The sequence below is a fragment of the Aythya fuligula genome, chromosome 9 (assembly GCF_009819795.1).
Source record: "Aythya fuligula isolate bAytFul2 chromosome 9, bAytFul2.pri, whole genome shotgun sequence".
Lineage (NCBI taxonomy): Eukaryota > Metazoa > Chordata > Aves > Anseriformes > Anatidae > Aythya > Aythya fuligula.
In genome coordinates this window covers 10,221,517-10,241,704 of record NC_045567.1, presented here as the reverse complement: position 1 = coordinate 10,241,704, position 20,188 = coordinate 10,221,517, and the positions used below count along the sequence as shown (strand labels likewise).

At 41.0% G+C, this 20,188-nt stretch overlaps 1 protein-coding gene across 2 annotated transcripts in view; it reads right to left on the bottom strand.

Moving 5' to 3' along the window:
- VPS8 (VPS8 subunit of CORVET complex) overlaps nt 1-20,188 on the bottom strand; it is a 75,058-nt gene that overhangs the window by 29,120 nt on the left and 25,750 nt on the right. For both annotated transcript variants that reach the window (XM_032192880.1, XM_032192881.1), the window contains 16 exons: nt 19,438-19,527; nt 19,055-19,101; nt 18,313-18,535; nt 18,016-18,105; nt 16,558-16,609; nt 16,230-16,272; nt 15,112-15,184; nt 13,512-13,631; nt 12,882-12,953; nt 10,070-10,189; nt 9,373-9,429; nt 8,875-8,957; nt 7,675-7,759; nt 6,519-6,617; nt 2,477-2,566; nt 1,978-2,024 (listed from right to left, as the gene is read on the bottom strand). In XM_032192880.1, the coding sequence (XP_032048771.1) occupies nt 1,978-2,024; nt 2,477-2,566; nt 6,519-6,617; nt 7,675-7,759; nt 8,875-8,957; nt 9,373-9,429; nt 10,070-10,189; nt 12,882-12,953; nt 13,512-13,631; nt 15,112-15,184; nt 16,230-16,272; nt 16,558-16,609; nt 18,016-18,105; nt 18,313-18,535; nt 19,055-19,101; nt 19,438-19,527 (1,391 nt within the window). The remainder of the gene's footprint in view (nt 1-1,977; nt 2,025-2,476; nt 2,567-6,518; nt 6,618-7,674; nt 7,760-8,874; nt 8,958-9,372; nt 9,430-10,069; nt 10,190-12,881; nt 12,954-13,511; nt 13,632-15,111; nt 15,185-16,229; nt 16,273-16,557; nt 16,610-18,015; nt 18,106-18,312; nt 18,536-19,054; nt 19,102-19,437; nt 19,528-20,188) is intronic.

Below are 20,188 nucleotides of genomic sequence, written 5' to 3'. Positions count from 1 at the left end.
CTCTAGAATCTTTATTCTAATATTAATTTTGCTCAGAAAAAGCATATAAACGTTTAGACTGACAGGAGAGAGAGATGTTTTCAAAAGAACCTAATCACTATTTAATGTAAAGATAATAGTGCAAAGCAGAGGTGCATCTGCAGATTAGGTCTTGCAAAGTAAAATTACTCCATCCTCCTGTGCCTCCCTCGGCACAGTTCATTTTGATACAGTTCAGTTCATTTTGATATGTCTTTGAAGCAGACAGCCTCACAGCACTGAAAACACACCACAGAACCTTGAGTGCTATAAAAAAGTCCCTCCAGCAATCTAGGATCTCTGCTTCTCCCTGGCAACACAGTTTAATAACAATGAGTTAAACTTTGGGCTTATAAGACTTTCTTCTTTAAGGTTAGTCGATGCTATACATCAAGCCATAATATTTAGCAGTATTTTGTTCTTTTTTGCATAACTTTCTTGCTTCTCTTTTGCTTACTGAATACTCTGGCAACTACATCACAGTCAGTACAAGGTCTACCTCCCTTGCTCAGGATGCTGAACATTACACTGTAGTGCAGAGAATTAGAGGACTTTGAAACAGATGGAAAAGGAACAGCCACAAATTTTGCTACAACATACACAGCACAATGAGAGAAGTCATGCGGCTTCATGGCTTGCTGAATCTTGGGGTCTCAGAGATAAAAGCAGAAATGTTTTGAAGGATCAGATACAGAAAGTTGTTTCCTACACCTGGATTTAACATATCATACATGTTGATTTTGATTAGAATAGAACTACAGGAAAACGGTTGTATTTAGCTCTGTGGGAGAGCTAAATCAGATATGTTTATTACTCAGAGATTATGGAAGTCACTCTACACAAAAGATTAAAATACAGGTTAATTACTACCTTCGCTGGGTCTCACTTGCTGCAAGTGATATCACAGCACAAACAACAAAGTCTTAGTTAATATCCAGCTGGGTACCATCTCTGCTTAACTACTATTTAAAAGCAACAACAGAAAAACTAAATCATCCAATTTCTCTCTCATAAACCAAACCAAAATATTTTCTTGGAAAAAATTTGTTTTTATTTTGACCTCTAAGTAACACATTAGGCATGGGATTTAATCCCTTCCATACAAAGGTGATTGTAAAACCTAAGGAAAATCCAAAATTTATCATTTCCAAGCTACCTTCTAAAGCACTGTTTTTTACTTCACTTCAACAAGAGCTGAAACACTGACACCACATCAAAATTTAAGATCTAAATTTAAGATATTACCTTTTCCAATTTCTCCTCCTCATAAAGCACAATAATCTGCAACTAATTGAAAAAACAGACTTTCTCCTTAAATAGCACTAACAATTGCTAGAAGGCAAATGGAGCTGTGCATATATATGTCTTACAAAATAAATAAATAAAATCAAGGCCTTACAGCATTTGAAACCGATTCAACAGAAAGAGAACACTCAGTGCTAAAATACTGAAAGAACAGGAGCAGATGGAGCAAGTAACTAGTTAAGGAGAAGTTTGCAGTGAAATATAGCAGCAATTCCAAAATGATAGAAACGAAAAATGTCAATAGATCAAAACACATCTCTATTTATGCTAAATTTGGGCGTCTTGGTCAAGTAATCAAACCAGTGGGTGCCTGAGAACAGAAGTGACAGTTCATTTGCAGGGTAACCATTTCACAGCCTTCCCAAAGAAGCTGTTATGGCAATGACCGCCCTCCCACCAACGCTGGGGAGGCGTCACATTGCACGTACTGGAGCCCACACCACTTCCCAGTTAGGAAGCCAGGCGTGGGCTCTACTAAAGGACGCTCCCCAGAGAAGTGTTATTTCTGTGCTATCCTTCTCACCTTTGGGCAGTTTGGAGAACAAGTCACCTTTTCTAAGCCCTAAACTTGGATGTAGACTACGTTGATGTAGTGTTCCAAAGGAATGTGTTTTAACCCATGTAGTTTGCCAATGGTCCAATTTTCTTACCTACCTCGGATCAAGCAGACTCCTTAGAAACTGGAAGAGTAAGAACTGGTCCTGAACAACAGGAAGAGAAAACATTATTACTTTAAGTAATTTGCTATAAAAACAGCAATTCCTGAATTATATCCATTGAACAAAATACTGTTCATGGCTGGTGACTGCTGATGATGGTTTGGGTAAGTAATTATGTACTACTTTCTTTGAGAATGCTTGCTGATAACTGGTCTGTCTGATCTCTGAACACAAGCCATGCTGCGCTCCCAAGTGAAAACTGCATTACCAAGTGATACAAACAGCAACCCAGAGATCATACCTTACTATGGCCAGAACATCACTAACAGGTACAGCAGTTCAAACGTAGCAATTCCTGCAGCTGAGTATCTGCTGAGCTACTTTTCCTCCATTTATGACACAGCAACAACCAAACATTGCTCTTGGCAATCATTTCTTACAAGAATGGCAACACTGCTGTAAAGTGCCAACACCAATGAAGTTTGACACCTTACCTGAAGGTTTGTAATGATGCTCTCAATCTGCTCACTGAAGTGGATGGCTACCAAGTCAGCTGCTTTACATGGGCTAAGTTGCAGCAATTCCTTTAGAGAGAGAAACACAAGAAAAATTATTACTTTTAATTTTATAAACAATGTAATTACACAGTATCACTGAGACCGTTCAAACACACCGTATCTTTGCCTAGATGAAGCCTGTAAAATAAATGCTATCATACAAAAAAAGATTAAGGAAAAAAAAAAAAAAAAAGGGTAGTTTATAAAACGACAATTTTGAAGATTGATGATTTTACTACACAACAGGCCGTATAAGTATGCAAAACTCATCACATGCTAAGAAAATATCTCAGTCCTAAGGTGAGAAAATGATTTCATCAATTTTTCTGAAATTCCATGCCATCTCCACGCCAATTCCACTTGACTCCATGCCAGCAAGACCAGCTAGTACCAACTGGGAAGAGTTCCAGCAAGAGACAGGAAACAAAGCCGTAAGTTGACTCTAGGGCATTTCTCAAGTGTTTAACTGGCTCGAACTGAACCAAATCAGAGGTTTAACAGCAGGTTTCCTGCAACAACTATTTCCCTGCTATCTGTTCAGACATGGAAAAAAATAAATTCTTTATAGAATAAAAGGAAAAAAAACTTTTAAGATGCTTGTGGATTTGCCTCCTGTCAAGCCTGATCTAAAAGACTTCATATCATACAAGCTTACAGAACCCAGAACATGAATTTTCACTCTTGGTTCTTCCAAATGAGAAGCAACTGCTTCAGACCAACATTGGGTAGTTGGCAAACCTTCACAAAAGCCCTTGCTAAGCCTACAAATGAGAAAACATTGCGCCATTAAAGAAAAACAACTGGTATAGGAGATGGAAGAAAAACTTCATAAACGTGTATGTGCAAGAAAAAAAAGTTGCTCAGCTGTAGCTTAGCCCCCAGACAGATGTAGCAGCCAGCAAATTCAGTGAATGCCAGCAACAGACCATGGTAAAAGGAAGAAAGGAAGTAATAAGGGAAGAGCATTGCTATTCTTCCGAGCTGAAGGACCTCTCCCCAAGCTCTTTAAAGAGCTATCATAGAAGATGTATTTTGTGAGGTTTCCTAAGCAAAATTTGCCTACTTTATTATATGTAAACCAGTTCCATGGTGATTTCAGAGCTTTATTCCAGAAGCCACAGCTTTGTGTTGCTTACCCAGTACTCAGAAGCACAACTCTCTTATCTGAGAAGCCTAAGCAATCCAAAGGACCCAGAAGATCTTAATCACAGCAGTGCCATGAGAAGCATGCAGAAAGGACGTAGCATGAGAGCCTTAATTTGTTTCTCTCTCTTGTACATAACCTCCCTGGGAGTTTCCAGGCATGCTGAGTACAGGACTGAGTGGCTGGAGTCCGATGGTGCAGCCTTCCAGCAACGGACTGCAGCTCTTGGGTCAGTGTGACCTTCAGAGCTTCCCCCAGGCACCAGACTCCAGGCTTGTGTTTCCAACCTCTCCCAGGTTTACGAGTTTGTGAATATGGCACTTCCTAGGCAGACAGTCCTTGAGGGGACAATACTGACACGGGTCATGTGGGTCTAAGGAGAGAAAGTGACTGCCACTAATAACACTGATTGAAGAGGTCTTAGGTTTTATTTTGAAGATAAACATCATGAACAATTGCCATGTAGGAAGATGGAGAAAAATAAGGAAGGACACTGATCAGAAACCCCACTTTTTATTACACAGCAGGAAAGAAGTACTAACAGGAAAGCCTCTTTAGAGGCTTCTAGCTTCAACTGAAGGTGTTGGCTTGCTATTTTGATAACTCAGAAGAAAAAAGGACTGTTGTTCAAACACCTGAAATCATGGCACCACCCTAGTAAAATGTACTATCCTAGTAAAATTTACTATTTAAGTCTTCTGAGTGTTTGAGAGCAAGATTAATACACTGGAAAGGAGCAAAAGGCCATAGCAGTCAATAAGCCGTTAAGCCACAGGAAATTGCATATACTGTTCACCAATCGCTGAAAAAGAAAGACGTCAAAAAAAGGAGTTGTTGATCCCAGTTGCAACACCCAACAAAGGTGACCCCACAGAACTGGTTATTTGCCCAGCAGCTTTCTGGAGGAAGCTGTGAAGGAGTGTCATTAAAAGAGAGCAGCCACAGAATCTGCAAGGCTGTTGAAATTGTTAAGGCAGGGAATTGTTAAAGATAGCCATGGACAAGCTGAGAGGAATATTTTCTGTGTTTTTCTGTGGTTTGACAAACTCAGAAAAAGTATGCAGCTCTGACAATGGGGGCACTGGGCATTTCTGGCTCTGTACGATAATAAAGAATAAAATAAAATTTGTTTTCTCCACCACACTGAGAAAACAAAACCAAACAACTCACGACAAAAAGCTGGCAGTCTTAGCCTACGACGAGTTTATCAAAACCAGTACAGCACTATGGGAAACAAGAAGGGCAACCCAGGACATTTCTGATTTGTCCTAAGACACCCAAGCATGGAACAGCAACCATAACAGCCTCAGACTGAATCAACCCAGCAAGGAGCCACATTTGTCACTTGAAAGATACACAAACTAAGACTTACAAAGGGATGCTCACTCACTCTTAAGGCCAAGCAATTTGGGCTGTATATACCAATAGCAGGGTAACTCAGTAAGAGAGAAAAACAAAGCAGTCAGAAGCAGCAAAGTGGACAGCAGATGTTCAACTGGGAAAGCCCAGCATGGATCCACACTTGCTCTGGTAAGACAGTACTGTGCAAGGCCTCCACAGCACAACCATCACCACCTGCACTTCCCATAGGCTCTGAAAGCCCATCTGGAGAGTAGATGTGAGCTCAGTGAGTTGCATGTCGTATAGGTGGATTCACAGCATTTCTTGGTCTTCCGAATGAGCTTCCTTTTGGCCCATTTTCTCATTAGTCACCCACTACTTTCAAATTCTGGAAGAGACTAGCAGTATTCTCTATCTTCCAAATGGTGCCTGGTACTCTTTTGCCCCCCTTGCAGGATGCAGACTTCTGTGGTGATTTTCTGCTAAAGCAGTCTGGGCAAAAGCATGACCACTTGTTTTATAGGCAAGAGTTATTTTCCCTGCTCATCTCCAGATCACCCTGGAGGAGACTGACAGCACCTTGTATAACTAGAGATATAATGCGTTCCCCATGTTTACAGACTGGGCAATTGTTTCAGACATCTCCATCCCCTCAAGCAAAGAGAGACAGAAGAGATGGCAAGAGCTATGAGAGAGTTAAGTCAAGCAACAAGCTGTGTCTTACAGCAGACGTTATGACCTCATCTTACCACAGGTTAGAAATACCAGGGTATTGAAGCTGATTATCCTCATCATTGTAATCTGAGGAATTTGATACCACAGATTGTGAGGTCAACGATATCAATGTCCTGACCTCCTACTGCTGCACGCTCAGAAGATAAAAGGCTTGCTCACAGATCACTTTCCTGTTACACAGCACTCATGAGCCATCATCTCCTGATATATTGCCATTACCTGAAGAGCAACACTTGAAAGCAGGAAACCAAGGAAGCCAGCCTGAATCTGAGAAACGCATTTACATTAATGTATGACACTGCTAAACCACACAAGCAACTTAAAGAGTTAATTGCTTTGTTCAAGCCAAAAGCTGAGAAGAAATGGAAGTGAATTTGCACTTCCAGGATCCCACTAACTATAAGTCCAAGCTAAGACCAATGAGACAGTCAGACCAATACTGATGCATAACTTCCTGATTTTGCCTGCCGTATTTTAAGCAACTTGGCATAACCTTCCTTCATTTGCATCAGTTTCCCTATCAATGCCCTTCATACCCACATGAAGACATGAAAGCTACAAGCACTCTGCCTGGAGTGCTTGATATCACACTGCAAGGCAAAGTTTGTAGCTATTTTGAACTTGGTGTTTGTAACAATTCCAAAACATCCCTTTGGTGCTGATTCACCGTTGTGACACCTCTGCTTACAGAACAGCACCAGCTGGATCCAGCAAGAGTTAGCAGGAGCTCAGGTATCATGGGTGTAAGATACACTGTACCTTTATGTGTTCCAAAGCTTTGTCCCATACTGACTGCTTTTCTTCAGTACTGTAGCCAGGCATGGACAGGATGTTGTGAATATAGTTGAAAACTTCTTCCTGTAAGGCATAAAACAATAAATGGTATAGTATGTTCTGCAGTGCTGTTAACAGTATTAGGTTTTGTTAAAGGAGAACACTTCAAACAGTCTTAGGATGACCTCAGGGCTAGTCCTCTCTTAGTCAGCAAGTCAGGATAAGTTATCTGCAGGCGAGATTGTATGTCCCTAAATATCCCTAAATATAGTTCCCGAGGAGCTGCCAGGAGAAAAAAAAAAAAAAAAAAAAAAAGAGCCAAGAAGACCAGAATTGACACTATAAGTGTTAAGAACTATGGTTAAAGAGAATTGTTCCTCCTCTATTAGAAATATCTACCTCTTGCTTACAGGGAAAAAAAGACAGGACACGACTGTAACTAAAGAAATAGGCAAAGAAAGGCATATTTAACCAGAAGGTGGGTCAGTTTTGTTTTCCCAGTATATTCTTGAATTGCTCTTTGATATTTATCAGTCTCTTCCCCAGGTTCTCTTGCACAGCGCTCAGCACAGATACTCTCAAATACCACGTTTTTGACCACCTCACTACTATAACCTATCTCTTCCTACTGTTTCACCCACACAACTGTCAGCATAGTGTTTTCATAAGGAGCTGGTGAGATCAAGTTTGTCAGACTCTTCTCCCAGCTTTTGCTGGTAGTAGGGAAGAGAACACCTCATAAAAACTGCAGCAAATATGCAACTTATAATAACAGAGAAGGTAATTGCAAAGAGGTAATCGAGACAAAAAGATCCTGTCAGGGAGTGGGGTAGGGAGGCAAAAAGGAGGGACTGATGACAGAAACAAATATTGCCACTAGCAGTACTTGCAATAAATCACACCTTGTACTCAAGTTTTACATATTAGTATTGCTTAAATTGAAAGAAACCAAAAACTCCAAAGCTTTAAAAAAAATCGGCAACACATGCTCATAAGCACATTAGCCTCAACTGTAAGAAAACTCAGCTGTAAAGAAAGACATTGTATAAGAGGATTATGACAGGAGAGCAGGACTGTTGCACTCTTTCACACCATTGCCAGCAGGACTGGCTGCACTGCTATGGAGAAGAAAATTACTCACCTTTCTCACTGGATCACGCAGGTAACAGCCAATGATTTTGTCATAGCGAAGCTCTCGTTCATACATAAACTCACAAATCTGATAACTAAAACAAGAAATCAGGTTTCACTAATTCTGCCGTTCATAGATCACTTTTCCACAATGTAGTTAGCTTTAAACTAGGCAAATCTACAACCCTGATTTGAAGAAATACACTGAATATGAGTTACCAATGTGTTATGTATGACACAGCTTTCTAGTTTCAGTTTTTAATAAACACCTTTAATATTTTGAGTCAGGAAGACTTTAGATAAAAATGAGTACAACTGAGGTGAAAGAAGTGAAAAGCCTGCTAAATAGCTTCATGCCATACTTTTTTTTAGCTCTCACGTAAGTGGCAGAGCTGGTGATTCTGGCCCCTCAAAATCCCTCAATCAAGGAGAAAAAACTCCATGTGGACATTCAGTAATCCGCTTGATTGTGGTTCTGATTCTCAGGTGCTGACAATGCATTTCTCAGTCTCATCAGGGCTGAAAAATTTGGTCTAGTAACTCCTTCTAGGACACAGGAGAACAGGTGTAGCATACACCACCACTATCTATCCCTCTATTCCTTTATAGTATGGTGGATTAACTCACATAGCATCCAGTTTGAAGACTTGGATGAAGATGTCCCCCTGGCTGACTCAGTCAAGCATGAACAGACACTTTCTGGATGGGTAAAGCAGCTAAAGGAGATGGTGGAAATTTTCAGCCTCTCCAGACGCTGCATTTTGTCTCTCCTACTCAATTCTAAAATGAGTACCATGGGGGTGGCTCCAGACACTTGTGTGCTTTTAAATCCACCTGTGGGCCTCACCCCAACAAGTAATCTCCATCTGTCAGTGGTAGATCATTCAAATATACAACTATACCTTTGAGCAATGCCTGGGCTCTAGGATAGGAAGTGCCAAAATTTCTCAATCCCCACAGGGTTTCATGCTAAATATTCCCACCAGTCTACAGAAAGCATTGGTAAGGTAAGATGGGGTAAGTACACCCAGTGAGATAGCAGAAAGAGACTGGGACAGATTAAATATGAACATATTAAATGAAGCATATGTGAATGCACAGGGAAAATAATCCCAAACAAAGCTGCAAACTAGAAACATGGCATGTGGAGGAAAAAAGGCTTTGGAGGAGTTTTAAAGACAGTATTTATATATTGTGCATGACAACTTACAATTCAGCTTTTTCTGCCATTTGGATAAGACGGCTCTCTTCAAACTGTACTATCCCTCCTGCCTGAAGCAATTCTAAAAGGACCTGTAGATAATGAAGAACAGTTATTTATATTGCAGCAGTAGTATAACAGCCAGCGCCATTCAGAAGTACACCGATCCTGCTCCATTAAACTGTGTTTAACATGGGGCACATTTTACAGATTTTTTTTAATTGATTGTACCATTAGCTACAAAGGTAATGTATTTACACAGAACTTTCCCTGCCTCTCTTTCTTACAGTTGTCAAGCCCCTCCTGGAGGCAACACTGGGGAAGGATGCTCCTTCACTCCTGCTCTGGACAGCACTACCCAACTACTCCTTGTTGGCTGCCATTCCTATGCTAGGTAACTCTATTGGCATATAACCTTCCCTATGCTTTTCTGCCAGCATCCGTGCCCAGTGAGGCCAGTATTGCCATACCTAGCACTTAAACGTATGTTTCCTTGAAGACAATTACCTGTTGCCTCTCTGAATGGCGGGAGTCATCATCTGGACTACACAGAAATTCAAGGACCTGTGCAAGGATGTAAAAGTCAGAGTGAGATAAGCCTGGTTAGCATAGCTGTTAGCCTGTGAAATTCTTCTGCAGTAGAAGTAAACAAATAGAATCAAACACCTGTCCTAAACTCCAAAATAGCTTTGGTATGCTCAAAAGAAATAGATAACCAAACCATGCAAGCAACCAGTTGATCATTAAGGTGCACCAAAGTCCAGAAGCATTCAAAATGAGCAGACTGTGAGCACCAGCAATGTCAACAGCAAATCAGAACACGACGGTGCGATTTGAACATACTCATCTATGAGCTAATCTCTACTTGATCCAGTAAAGTCATATAATTCATAAAATCAAATACTGACGGCCACAGGAATCTCCCATTCAATTGAAAAGAGCAGAGGTGTTACTACAGTTGCTCCATCTCCTACAACCGTATTTCTCACATGATTCCAGCAGGCAGACTGAAATTCAGACCTTATTGTGCTTCTGTGGTCTCTCCTGTTCCATTTGTTTGAAAACGTAACTCCCAGCAAGATGCTACCTGCTTTATAATGCACCAGTCCTCCTAGGATTGCTTTACTCTACAGACCTGGACACATTTTCTTTGGTATTGGACCCTGATTACAATTTTTTCCGCTCCACACAAAGGAACGCTTACCTGGTCAAAAAGCGTCCTGTTCACAAACAATGTGTTGTTGGGTTTGGCAAGCTGACGGGCAAGGAAAGTAAAGAGACAGCCAACCTGTGATGGGGTGAAGTCAGAATTCTCTACCATCACCTAAGAAACATTAAGGAGGAGAGAGAGAAATAGAAATGCAAGTGATTACTTTCCTATAGGCAGCTGCAAAATCAATCAGGAGACTGCAACAAGAAAGCACTGTACAACCATCATGCCTACTCCTGCCTGAAATCTCCTGGTGCTAGAGCCTAGAGCTCAAAAAACAAGCTACCTTCCACGGCATTTAACTCTATATGGCCTGAAGACACAGGCCACATAGGATGTGACCTTGCTAAAGCACCTCTGCCCCAAGGCTGAAGAGGCTGGGCCTCTCTGCCCAATAATGAAAGGAATATTTCTTGCATGTTCATAAATTTTGGGGTGTAAAGGGGCTCCAAACAGCAGTGAGGAAACCTACATTTTTCTCCATTTCTGTAGTCTGTGTTTATCACTGGATATGTGACAGATTTTCTGAGCAGAAATATCACATGATGAAAAAAGACAAAATGAATAAGTATAGGAGGAAAAAAAGTACATTTTGACTTCAAGCCTCAGGCACTCCCCACTTCAGGTGTGGTATGCAGAAGAGCTGATCAAATGACTATGTAATGAGCGTGGGAAAAGTTTCTTTTCTCACATTAAATTAGTTGTTAGTCAACGAATGTCTTGAGAAACTTATGGCTGTGCTGACTTGACTTGAAATTACAGAAAACCTGTATAGCGAAAAAACACTACAAAAGGGGTTTGAAACCTCTGGAGTGTGCTCATCACCTGTCTAGCATGTAAAAAAAAGCGTGACATGTTCTTGACGCGATGTCTCATGCTTCTAAACATAAAAAATCCCAAACCTAAGGGAATGCGAAATGACCCTGTTTGGAGAGTCCCCCTTCTAAGAGTAGGGAATTTAGCTGGAAGAAATCCATCACCTGAACAACTGTCAGCTAACATCTGAGAGGTGCTCTAGCAAAGGCTAGAGACAGAGCATTTCACAGTTTATAACTCCATTCAGTATAAGCTTGGGAAATGCAATTGATTCCTCAAAGCGACTCAGAGTTCTAGATCCCCATGAGAGGCTAACAGTTATCTTACACAACTGGAGACAGACGGGCAAGGCACATTAAGGGATTTAGTCCTGCTGTTTGAAACATCAGCTAAAGCTATCATTCTTTTTCAATCTTCATTTTCTGTTTAAAAACTCTATTTCATACAGGAGCCTGGAAGAGTGACATTAGCTAACAGCATTAAAAATATGGTTCACAAAAAAAAAAAATTGGAGTATTTTATTCATTTTGGCTTTGTTTTTCACAAGCTCGGTCCTTGTCAATCTTTGTGAAGGTGAAAATACTGGACCTCTGAAACACAGAAACCTTACTGAGGCTGCAGGCCAAACACATACTTTCTAAACGATGATATATTTGACAAAATTTAGATATGCTAAGTTTACGTTAGATGAACTGTTTTAACAGCATGGCTATTTAAGTGCTTTCTTTCCCAATTATAAACTTCTTCTAAATTTTAATTCTTATAAATTTATATGTTTTTTTCTAAATAAAAAGTCCCAAGATTTTTTAAATCTATTGAAAAGGAGAGCAGATTCCAGAGGAGATTCAGTCTCTCCAAGGGAGATGGAGTCCTCATAAGACCAAGATGTTTGCCTGCAGATGCATCCACTCCTGTAGCACTTCCCAGCAATTGCCCTCCTTTCCTCCCCTAGGAAACAGGGCTGAGTTCTATTGCAGGTGGACGGAATTCATTTGCTACGTGTCCTGCAGCACAAAGTAGGGCTGTGAGCAACTTCACTCAGCCTACATCGTGCTGCAGGAGCACATCCCTGAGTAACTCCAGAACACAGCCGCAGTGTGCCACCTCCTGCTGGCAGCAGCTACAGACACAAAGCATGAGCTAACCCAGCACAGGGCTAACTAACATCCCTACAGCAACAGCCTGCTCAGCCAGGCTCACAGAAGTTCCCCCAGAGCAGCATGTCTCAGGTCACCAAACACAGCCTATTGCGGCAGCTCTGCCCCTGAATTCGCTCACTGGTGCCCTTGCTCTCATCCATCAATGATGACAGTGACAGGGAAACACTACTTATGATATGTTTATACATAAACAGCTTCCAAGTGGAGTTACTCATTATTAATGCTGACAGCTTTGAAGGGGAAACCAAACGGCATTTGGCAGCAATAGCTTTTAATGAGAACATTGTTAAGGAACACAGTCTGCAGATGACAAGTGATTTCTACAGCACCAGACTGATAGCTCTGACATTCCTCTTCGCTCCCATCTACTAAAGATAGGCCTGTCATTCTGGGCACGTTACATCCCAAACACAGCATTTACAGATACAGGAGCAGGGCTTTTAGCAGAAGAGCACTGGCACCCTGCCAAGCATAAGATTCCTGGGACATTATTTCTGCTCAGATAGAATGATGGAGCAGAATCAAATGAGAAGCAGATAAAAATGAACTTAGCAGTGCAGAAAGGAGGAGCTTGACAACAAAATACAACACAGGTGAAAGCACAGACAGGAATAGAGACCTCTCTGTCACCACGTTTAACGTCACACAGCTTCACTTCTAAATATCCAACCTCAGCCTTTGCTGAGGCGCATCCAAGTTTCAGCTCACCTTCTCAGAGGTGTCATCCAGTGCAGGACTGGAACCCCCTCCCCTAAGTTACACACTTTACTGCACAGAGCTGTATATAAGCAGCCAGATGTAAAGACAGGTTAATTTTTAGGCACACTCACTTTCAGAAGTATGTCCACAATTCGCTGTTGATATTCCACAGCTTGCTTGTCATTCTTAAAGTCTTCAAAAGTCTGCATGAGGCAAAACAATGACATCTTGAGAACAATGCTCTCTGCTGCCAGCCCCAGAAATACAAGCCAAGACATAGCAGCAGCCATATCACAAAGCTGTTTTTAAGTCCTTTTTGTGTGTGTTACTTAAGCAGACGGTTCCAATATAGTTTCCTTTTTTGTAACTACCAAGACTTTTTTTTTCTTATTTAGGTAAATGTAACAGGCCCAAATAGACAGAGGAAATTCAAGACAGAAAGCTGACCCTCTATGCAGGAGAGAGATGTAGGTACTAAAACACACTTTACAAATACATTATTCTCGTTTTAGTTGAGTTTTAGATGGCCTGTTAGCAGTGCTCACTGTGTAATGTCAGATGTTCATCAATTTATATTTAAGGACATAAACGACTATTATGATCTCCTCTGACATCTTACAGAACACACGTCAAAACTGTTCCTGCATCAAGCCAGTAAATGCTGGTTTACCTAAGAACCTTGCAGATCATGCAACCACAACAAAGATGATGGAAGAACTGGTTTTGAAATTTCTTCTTGGAAGACATCAGTGGTCTCTTACCAGAGCAAGAACATTAAGGAATTCCCGAGTGTCGAAGTGCAGCAAGGTACGAATGTGAGGGTAGACCTCTTCATCCACAGATCCCTCAGTTGAATGTAGCCGGATGAGAAATTCAAAGACCTGCAGTGAAAAAAAATCAAACATTTCCTATGGATTTCACATAACTGATATTGCAAGCACATGGGAAAGCAGCAGCATTACCTGCTTTGCACTTAAGCTCTAAAACACCTTAGGAGCCCATCAGTGTTTGTTATTGAACAATGTTTCCTGACGCTTGTTAGTAGAGAAAAAATTCCCTTCCTTAGGCTCATCAACCAACTTGAGGTCAATCATTGTGCAAAAATTAAGGATCATACTTGGAGACCAAAGGGTCTGTCATTAGATTAACCCCCTCCCCATCCTGCCACCTCTCCCCACAAGCTGTGCAGCTCTTCCTTATCCAAGGCACAGCTCCTCTCCTTGTCAGCAGTTCCCTTGGGAAGAGCCAGCCAATCTGCCCCCACATTCTCAGGAGAAAAAACAGCACCTTCAGCAAATGTCACGTTCTCTCATTTACTCCTATTCGGAGTTAATTTTCCTGTTAGCACAATGGCAGTGAAGCCAGGAGGGGTTAAGCAGCTTGACTTTCCAACGCACAGCCTCCCTAGTGTAACCTGGTTTCCTTGAACCTGATGCGCACCTGCCATCTAGAAACTGGTCAGAAAACAAAGAAAACCAGACTGTAGCTAGAATGCTGGATTCAAGAATCAAGACAGAAAGGTGTTGCTTAAGCCAGACTCTCACAAACACTATCAGAGATTGTAACAAGAAGACATTGATGGCTCCTCCCCAGCACTGCTGCTGGGTATGCCTTTAGTCCTCAGACCTTGAGCCGCAGTCTGGTGCTGTGCCAGCTCCAGCACACATGCAGTAGACAACCTGGTAAGGACCATGGGAGAGGGCAACAGTGCTTGGTCCAGCATAGAGGAGCAGACTGGCTTGCAGACCCTGTAAGGAAAGGGTTTGCAACAACCCAGAGCTACCACACACATACAGCTACAAGCTTTGGATTAGCAACAAAAATATCTACCTGATCCACTGTACTGCAAATAGAAAATGCAAAAAAGAAACCACTGCCTCTTCTCAAAACCTTGATATTCGAGTAAAACACTATGGAGCAAAAAGAAAATTCTTTTACTGGTAAAACTGACCAGAAATTCAGGAAATATTTTTATGAGTACAAAATGATGATCAGAAGCATCTTCCATTTTAAGAAATTCTTGGAGATGTCTCCCCAGAGGAGTTAAGCTTTGCCTTAGGCCAAGCATCTGACACAGCTTAAAGAGAAAGAAATAGCCAAGCTTGAAGGCTCTGATGGAAATGAGGAAAAGAGATTTACTTGGCAGTCACCATGCCAATTTTCACAACACGTGACCTGCATATCTAGTCATACTTTTGCATAAATTCACTGTGATTTTAAGTAGAAACTCTCCATCTACGATGAAACCATTATCAGCTATCAGACTGATAACAGTTTTCAAACAGAAGCTCATGAAATAAGACGATGGTTTCTTTTCTAAAAACCTCATATGGAAAAGTGTCCTTCCAAAAGGTTGCTTACCTGGTTTTTAACCAGAGGTACCAGATCTTCAGGAATATCACCCAGTGGATACGCACGGCCTGCCAAGCAGCAACTATTGAAAGAGGGGAAAGGCGTTTTTTTAATATCGTCTCTTAATATCTACTGACATTAAATAGATTGAGGAAAACAGTTAATTTTCAGAGCTAGTTTTCAAGATGCTCTTAAAACAAACCAAATAAATTTATTTTGTAAGCCATGAGACCAAGCACAGCAAAGAGCACTGCTATTAATACACAATAAGCCTATGTGCTGCACAAATTTGCATCTGAAGTCTGCCATTGCACTGCAGGAATAATAACAAGGAAATCTCAGGATTTCTCACAAAAAAAAAGTCTTTTAATCTGCAGTTTAGGAAGCAGAAGCAACACAGAAGCAAAAGTTTATGATCTTGAATAGATTCCAGAAAGAGGAACTCACTCATTAATCACTATTGTGCAATCTCAGAACGACCTCCTGCAAATTAAAGGCAATACAGAAAGCAGCAACAGAAAAGAGCTATCCCAAAAGGCTACAATAGAGCTTTTCAGGCTACTGACTTCTTGTTTGAGGAGCAGTGCTGCACACAGGACAATGGAGAAACCGAACTCTAAAGACAAAGGAATTGTCTTGGCACATCTGCAGTAACCTGAGCTCTAAGCATCCGATTTCATCCCACCCGTCTCTTCAACAGGATAGGACCCGAGGGAACAGACAGCATGAAGCTGCATCAGGGGAAGTTCAGACTGGATATTAGGAAAAGGTTCTTCACCAAGAGGGTGGTTGGGCACTGGAACAGGCTCCCCAGAGATGTGGTCAAGGCACCAAGCTTGTCAACATTCAAGAAGTGTTTGGACAACGCTCTCGGAAATATGACTTGACTTTTGGGTGGTCCTGTGTGGAGCCAGGAGTTGGGCTCAGTGATCCCTGCAGGTCCCTTCCAGCTAGGGATATTCTATGATGTGCAACAAGCCTTTGTAACTAAGTCAGCCGTATAAAGTAGCCATTGCTATTTTACAAAATACCTCAGACCTTGAAATACAGCATAACATTTTGCAAATATAATGAGTTAAAATCTGGTTCCACTAGGCCACACCACCCATATCCTTAAACAACCTTACCTTATATATACAAGCAGCTTGTTGCCCATTACCACCTGTTCATCTACAAAACAAAAATCATTTGTCACCTTTTCTTCACAAGGCAACATACAGAGATGCAATTGTTTTTCCCAACAAAAGTTAGCAAAATATCTCATCTAACACACACGGTTTTACACACAGTAAGTAGAACAGTTTTACAAATGCCACATAGTACTTGAGCACTTTTCTGTTCTCCAAGATCCTGACAGTACATACACATTTCCCTTTCGCAATCTCTCTGTTGTAAGTGACCGGAGATGTTTGGAACACCAGAACTAGACACTCATAAAGGGCAATAATTCTGTACCTGTGAGAGACTTCCCAGCATTCAGCGGAGGAGCAATGACTTTGAACAGTTTCTGTAACAAGAAAGAGAGCAGTGCTCATGCAGTTGTAAAAGCTCAAATCAAAGATTCTGCTTTGTTTTAAAGCAGAGATCACTAGAGCATCTTCCCCAGAGCAGCTCTGCTTTCTCATGATGTCTTACAATTAACAGGAAAAGAGGACACCAGATGTGTCAAAAGATGTTTATTCTGGCTAATGTTATGACAAAAAAAAAAAAAAAAACAGCTTTCAGACCATCAGATCTGACCATAAAGACAGGCCACCCTTAAAAAAAAAAAAAAAGAAAAAAACAATGTTCAGTAGTCCCAGAAGTAACATTCAGAGCATAATTGACTAGCCCCGTTTCCTGCTCCTGAGACTTCTGCCACTTTCAGGCTACCTAGCAGGTTCATCAGAGAGCCTTTAGTCTGGGAACACAGAGCAAGGACCAGTGTAAATACTTAGCCCTGGAAACCAAAAAAAAAAAGTTATTTGTACTTGTACAGCTAGCACTAGGTTTCTAAAAGTCCTTTTTAAAATCATGAACACCCAAAGAGTCTTGTTCCTGAGAAAATTTAATGAGATTATAACTGCTATGAATTGGGCAATTTAAGATTTTCACACTCAGATGCAAAAGGCTCTTGATTTTAGCACTATTGAGAAAACAGCAACAGTGCTTCCACAGTGAAGCATCTTCACATTATATCTAGAGGCTCCAAGAGCAATTGGTGCATCAGGCACATCTTCGTGATCAGCAGTATCAACAGTTACAGCATTACATAGTCCTGTTTTTACCGTTGATTGACCTCACACAAGTGCTAAGAACAAAGCCTAGCTCCATGGTAGAAGCAGTCTTTGCCTTTTTTCTGAATTCTGTACACAGATAAATTCACCCTTTGTTTCCATTATTCTTTACCATGCATTAATACACTACTGTGTCAGCAGAACAGTATGAAAGAAAAAAGCATGAGGTGTTCAAAGAACCTCTCACACCTACGCTCCCACTAATCCCATTGTGCAGAAATTTGTTTCTAAGAATATTGTGCCACATTGCCCAGGCTCACTGTTGGAAACATGTTAAAAGACAGTTTTGCAATGCAATCTCTGTAATTCATCGTGTTATTCTCTTCTGCAGTTTTTGTTGTTTGTTTTTTTTAATTAACACAACTGAGTTTCCCATTCTAACTTTGCAGAGCATTCCTACCTCATCTACAATGCCAAAGGGAAATTTGTGCTCTAAAGTACAGTAACTACAAATTACTTCTCTACTGCATCTAGTTGGATAAACTGTAAGTCATATATGATTTCGCCCTCAGAATGAAAAAGAACAAGAACATCTGTACACTGAATGAGAAGATGATGTATTAGTTTGAAATGCTGGTTGTCACAAACAGTGCATGGTAAGCACACAAAACTCTCCAGCACTGAACTTCTTTCCTACCTCCATGGGGCTAATGAAGTCATTCATCCCACTGTTGTAGACGTAAATCATGGCATCGTAGAGACGGTTTTCCCAGCACAGAAGTACAACCTGAAGAGAGGCAGAGCTATGTTCTATTACAAGTTAGTGACCAAAAGACACCAGAGATTTGGACTACAAAAGTTTTCCATTAAAAGGTGGCACCTTGTTTCCACATGCTACCTTGTGCTTAAAAGCATAAGAAGTGTGCCTCTGCAACTAGGGGATATTGTCATTTATTCAGAAGAACTCGATACAGCACTCATTACTGTAGCTCACCTGCTGTATGTCTAAGCTGGTGATATCCATATGCACAATGCAAGCTTCCATATTTTCCAGCCTGTTCTTGTCTTGGAAGTGAAGCAGCAAGTCTTTCATCACTTGAGCTGTGATTCCCATCAGCTTATCACTCAAGATATATGGCTCCAAGCACTCCAGAAAGATGCCTTTAGCTACAGAATTCTCACTCATCTTATCATATATCTGATTAAATAATAGATCCCTAGGGGGAAAGAAGTGTTTAGTTATCAAATAATCTTATTAACATCTTATTACTTCTACTTTCTGAGGGCTCCAAATTATACTCTATTCTGTTTTTCTTCAGCTCAGCAGCTGAATGCCCCGTTCATCTCCCATGCAGACATAAGTCATAGGCAGCTACACAGAATAAACCTGCTATGGATGTTGCAGCAGAAAATTCGCTGTTAGAGGAGAAATGACGATGACAGGAAAATCTATCCAGACAGATTCTTTGTTAAGGAGGTGGTGTGGGGGAAATTTAGAACCATTTTTTTCTTCCTCTATAAAAAATTAAGAGGGATTTTCTGTTTTGAGTACTGAATACCCTGATTTCAGCATCAGTCTTTAAGCATTCCTCTAAATGGAGATGTGTTATATGACATGATGATGATGTGCTGTGATACGATTTCTCTAAACCATGCGATATTATAGGAGACAGCACTCAGGGCTACATGGGTCAGTGGCCTACCCTGGGAGAAAACACTTGCAAACTTGGACTTACGTGCGCTGGAGTAAGAGGCAGTAATCAACTATGACAGGCACCATGTCCTGTAGGGAAAAAAAAAACACACGTAGAAAAGCTGTAGCAACTATCAAAGATCCTGCCAAACAGTGCATCCTGCACAGCACAAAATGAAGCCTGGCCAATACAGCACAGAATCAATGAAGTTTTTGAGTCAGCTGGTAGCTTGCACAGTTGCAGCTTTTCCAACCACAGTTTGCTGGGAAAGGGGAACAAAGTCACTTACGTATTGCCACTTTCACACCCAACACATGAGCATTCATCAACAGGTCACGGCTGTTACACAAGTAACTTTTACAGCAAAGCTGTGTCTGAACAAAAATTTCAGAAAATATATACAAGAGTCCTCTGGAACACCGTACCTGAAAATGTTGCTCCATAACCTGGATTTTTCCTTGGTCAGGACATTTCTTCAAAGTCCGATCAGCATAATGGAGAAGGATTTCAACCATCTGCATTAAAATAAACATGAAGATTCACTCTCATCTTACTCTAGAGGCCCTACTTGGTAGCACATTTAATAGCCTGACTTGGGGTTGGAAGCACTGAAAACTCTGTTCCGGTTTGGGCATGAACTACTGTGGGAAGTAACGAAGAGAGGAAAGAGGCAATAACTGTACTCAGGGCACAGCTGCCAAGACACAACTGCATGAGATGGCACAGAAGCAGCTCACTGGGATACTGAAAGTCTACACTAACTTCAGCTGACTGAGGCACTGGACAGCCAGTCTGCCAGCACATTCTGAGGCAGATGAACCCATCCTGAAGCACAGGATTCATCTGGGCCATGTTTTAACCCAAAGCTTAACTTACAGTATCTTAAATAGCAAAATTTATTTACCTACAAATACAACGTGCATTAAGAATAAAGTATGACTGAGTAAATATTGCAATAATCATTTATTTTAAAAACCCATCTCAGAAACCCAACCCTATTCAACTGATTCTGTTCAGTTGTCAAAGTTTACTCCATATATACATGATCAAAGTTTCCACCCTGAGGGTAAGCAAGTTACATACCCATGGATACTTGACAACTAAACATCAGAAAACTCTGAAATTACCTGCAAAAAGGGTTTCTGTCCACTGTGAGTGGGCAAGAGACTGGATTTG